The sequence below is a fragment of the Amphibalanus amphitrite genome, unplaced genomic scaffold (assembly GCF_019059575.1).
Source record: "Amphibalanus amphitrite isolate SeventyFive unplaced genomic scaffold, NRLGWU_Aamphi_draft 002334F_arrow, whole genome shotgun sequence".
Classification (NCBI taxonomy): Eukaryota; Metazoa; Arthropoda; class Thecostraca; order Balanomorpha; family Balanidae; genus Amphibalanus; species Amphibalanus amphitrite.
In genome coordinates, this window is record NW_024883803.1 from 1 (window position 1) to 3,859 (window position 3,859).

At 48.7% G+C, this 3,859-nt stretch overlaps 1 protein-coding gene across 1 annotated transcript; it reads left to right on the forward strand.

Annotated features, from left to right (window-relative positions):
* The first annotated feature begins 124 nt into the window (after positions 1–124).
* Positions 125–2,648, forward strand: LOC122376823 (equilibrative nucleoside transporter 4-like). Its single transcript, XM_043356791.1, has 3 exons — positions 125–305; positions 615–855; positions 1,278–2,648. The coding sequence occupies exons 1-3, from the start codon at positions 255–257 to the stop codon at positions 1,463–1,465; spliced, it is 480 nt and encodes a 159-aa protein (XP_043212726.1). The 5' UTR covers positions 125–254; the 3' UTR covers positions 1,466–2,648.
* Positions 2,649–3,859: the final 1,211 nt, after the last annotated feature.

Below are 3,859 nucleotides of genomic sequence, written 5' to 3' on the forward strand. Positions count from 1 at the left end.
TCTCTCTCTCCCTCTCTCCTCGCTCTCTCCCTCATCTCCTCTATCTACATCCTCTCTCTCCCCTCTTCTCTCTCTCTCTCTCTCTCTCTCTCTCTCTCTCTCTCTCTCTCTCTCTCAGGCGGCGCGGCGGCCCGCTCAGCCACCGTTCGTCGTGTGTGGCCCTACAGCTCTCCATCGGACTGGCCTACCTGGTCACTCTGAGCCTGTTTCCGGGAATTGAGAGTGAGGTGCACAGCTGCCGGCTCGGCTCGTGGATGCCCGTCGTGCTGATGGCTATCTTCAACGCCTCGGACTTCATCGGAAAGGTGGGTAGACTGAAATGAAAGAGAAGGAAAGTCGGACTTGAATAGGAAAATGAAGCACACCATTTAAGACGTTCTAGTAAAAACGGCATTCTCAATGTTTTGTTGAGGGGTATTAAAATCACCGAATTGTCTCAAGCATAAAAACGTATTATCTTGATAAATTTTGTTTTCGATAGTCAATGGACACTGCTGCTATTGACAATTTCATGAAATTTAAAAAATCACTGATCAGTTCACTTCACATTCATTTGACGTGTTCCTCGCTCCCCTTCTCTCTTATCTAACCCTCCCCTCTCCCTCTCTCCCCAGGTGCTGGCCTCGATACCCTACGAGTGGTCTCGAACCCAGCTCGTGTCATTCTCGGCCCTCCGTTTCCTCCTGATCCCTCCCCTGGTTCTCTGCGCCGCGCCCCGCTCCGACCCTCTCCTCTCGTGGGAGGGATGGCCTATGCTGTTCAGTCTGCTGCTGGGTCTGAGCAATGGACTGGTGGGAAGTCTGCCAATGATCCTGGCACCCAACAAGGTGGCCGATCAGAACCGGGAGCTATGTGGTGAGTTAAAGAGGAAGGGGGAGGTCGAATGAGAGAGAGAGAGAGAGAGAGAGAGAGAGAGGAGAGAGAGAGAGAGAGGAGAGAGAGAGAGAGAGAGGAAGGGAGAGAGGGAGGGAGGGAGGGTGGAAGGGATAGACTGAGGTGGTAGAGGAAAGGAAATGAAGAAAAGGAAAAGGAGGATGGAGAGAAGCAGAAAGAGATATAGACGGACAGAAAGGGGAGCTCAACGCACTGCCGGTAATTAATTTGCAGGTTGACGAAAAATCGAGAGAATTCCGTATTAAAACCAAATCATGCATCGGTTTTCGTCTTATCGTCACATTATTGTAGTCGCCTAGCCCCGTTGGGTCTGCCTTGATTTGACGTATTTCTTACAATAACCACCACCAATTTGACCTTCCCTGACCTCCCCCTCTCCCCAGGTAACGTGATGACCATCAGCTACTCGCTGGGCCTCACAACGGGCTCCCTGCTGGCCTACGGGCTGGATGCCCTGCTCGGTCCACCCGTCTACAGTACCTGCGGCACCCTCAACATCACAGATCTGTGTCTCACAGACGGGTGTCAGCCGCTGCTGCTAGCAGGAAATGGAACACGGCTGCTCGGATAGGCTGGCAGACGAGGGCGGATAAGATTGCTGGAATGAGATAGCGTAGCTCGGATAAGCTGGGAGATGAAGGCGGATAACATGGGATGAGAGAGCGTAGGGGTTGGAATGGTTGAAATGTGTTGAGAGATAGGATGAGCGGGATAGGGCTGATAAGAGGGATAGGATAGGATGAGATGGGATAGAAAGGCTGCTTCGATGAGCTGATGGTTGGCAAGAAGTCATAGGCCAAGCTGTTGGGTGGGGCCCGGCTTCTGGGATGAAACAGTGACGGAATGCGTTATTCGAATGAGCTAAGGGATGGATAATGACTGCCCCAAGAATGAGTGATTTGAGCTGGCTTGAGCTGAGTTAGTGAACCGGATTGTTCGACGGAGAAGGGCTTAGGGATGGTTAACTATCGGCTTAGATAGGTTATTTGCTTGCCAGTATGAGCTGAGGGGCTAGGCTGATCTTCTGGGGTGACAAGTAAAGATAATGTTTTATATGTATCTTAGTTATTGTTGTTTACATCTTTTATGGTTGACATTTTGGTTGTGTTTTCAACATATCAAGGAGGATAGTATGTAGTTGAGTAAGTGCAATGGCTTAACATTTTGATGCAGTTCTCTCGGAATAAGTAAGTATAGCCTACCGAGTCGTTTTCATGATCTCAGCGCCAATAAATGCGCAGTGATAAAAAATATCGTGGCAAGGTTGGTAACGCAATGAAGCATATCGCTGTTAATAATTCAATGCTAGAGAAAGACGAGACTTTATTTAAAGTCAAGTGATATGCGTGTGATGTGCGGTGTACTGAGGCGTGTAGTAGTAATTCGGTAACAGTAATGTTTCTTCAGATGTTTCTTCTCTTTGTCGAATGCCGTCAGCTTTTAATTTATTCTTGTCGCACTGGCTGTTGATTGGTTTGTTCACGTGCCCTGGCACGTAGGAGGAATTATTTCGTATCCTGTCCTCGGCAAAACGATGCAGTCGTGAGGTTCATTGATTCATGAGCCAAAATGGAAGCATCTCTGTCCGTTAGGGACCAATTAGCCGAAAATAAATCTCTTATATAACAGACAAGCTAACCCATTCAATGAATTTTATGAAGCCAGGGTGTGTGCTTGTGGATGCCTCTGTCATTTGCTTTGTCCGAATACTACTCTGAGTTGGATAATGTATACATACATAGGTATCTGTTCTTTCTGATTCACCTTAAACCAGGCGAGTATTGTACCAGCATCTGCGATGCTGGGCTCCGCATCGCGGGACCGCAGGTTGTTTGAGCAAGCACCTTTGTAAACGCAGCAAAAACGCCCGCCGCCAAACGAGAGGATGAGTCTTGCACGTGCAGACCGGAGTGGGTGTGCTACAAACTGACGTGCACGGCACCCTATTCGCCGGTCTATAGCGGTGTGCCAAATTTGAGTGCAATCGACCCCGCCGTTTTTGAGATCTGGAAGCGACACCCTGCACGTGCGCACGTGCAGCCTGGGCCCCAATTGACTTGTGCACGGCACTCTATTCGCCGGTTTCTAGCGATGTACCAAATTTAATCTGAATCGGCCCAGCCGTTTCCAAGATCGGCAAACGACCCCTACACGTGCGCACGTGCAGCTGCACCCCAACCGCGGCACATGAAAATACATACTTACTGACTTGTGCACGGCACCCTACTCGCCGAGCCCTAACGGTGTGCCAACTTTGATCACAATCGGCCCAGCCGTTCTCGAGATCTGGAAGCGTCACCCTGCCCGTGCGCACGTGCAGCGGCACCCCAACCGTGACACATGGAAATGCATTGCGGGGCGGGTGCCTACATCCATGCCAAGTATCAGCGCAATCGGCAAACTAACTACAGAGTTATTAGACTTGTTACCGAACTGACACCTCTTCGTTTTGCACGTGGCACGTGCATTAGGGGTCACCCATACGCATCGAGAACAGCACACTACGTGTAAGAAAGGAAGAAGCTATCCCACACAAAAGACCGCGAGTGAATCGGTCCAGTGGTTGCAGAGATATAAGGTTTGTAAAGGCATCCCACAGGCGGCCTACTGCTAATATTTAGCAATAATCAGTGTCGCATCCGCACACGGGAGGTATCCCCGTCACCTGTTCGTATACTCTAATGTGGTTGGGTTCAAGTCACAGTCGAGCCCTGCTTTTTTACAACTTTTCTTACAAACGGCACATCGTGCAGTGACGTTTTATACATTGTTGGAAAGAGCATCAAAAGTTGTACATTATATTAACTTTTCACCTATATATATTACTAACGATAAAAGTTATAGAGGAATAAAGACGCTCCCATTGACTTTCCATGTTAAAAATTTTAATTTTCAAATGAACTTTATCAGAAAAAATGAGTTTTGCCAGCTTAACGAAGCATAACGGCATATACTATGCTCTTTC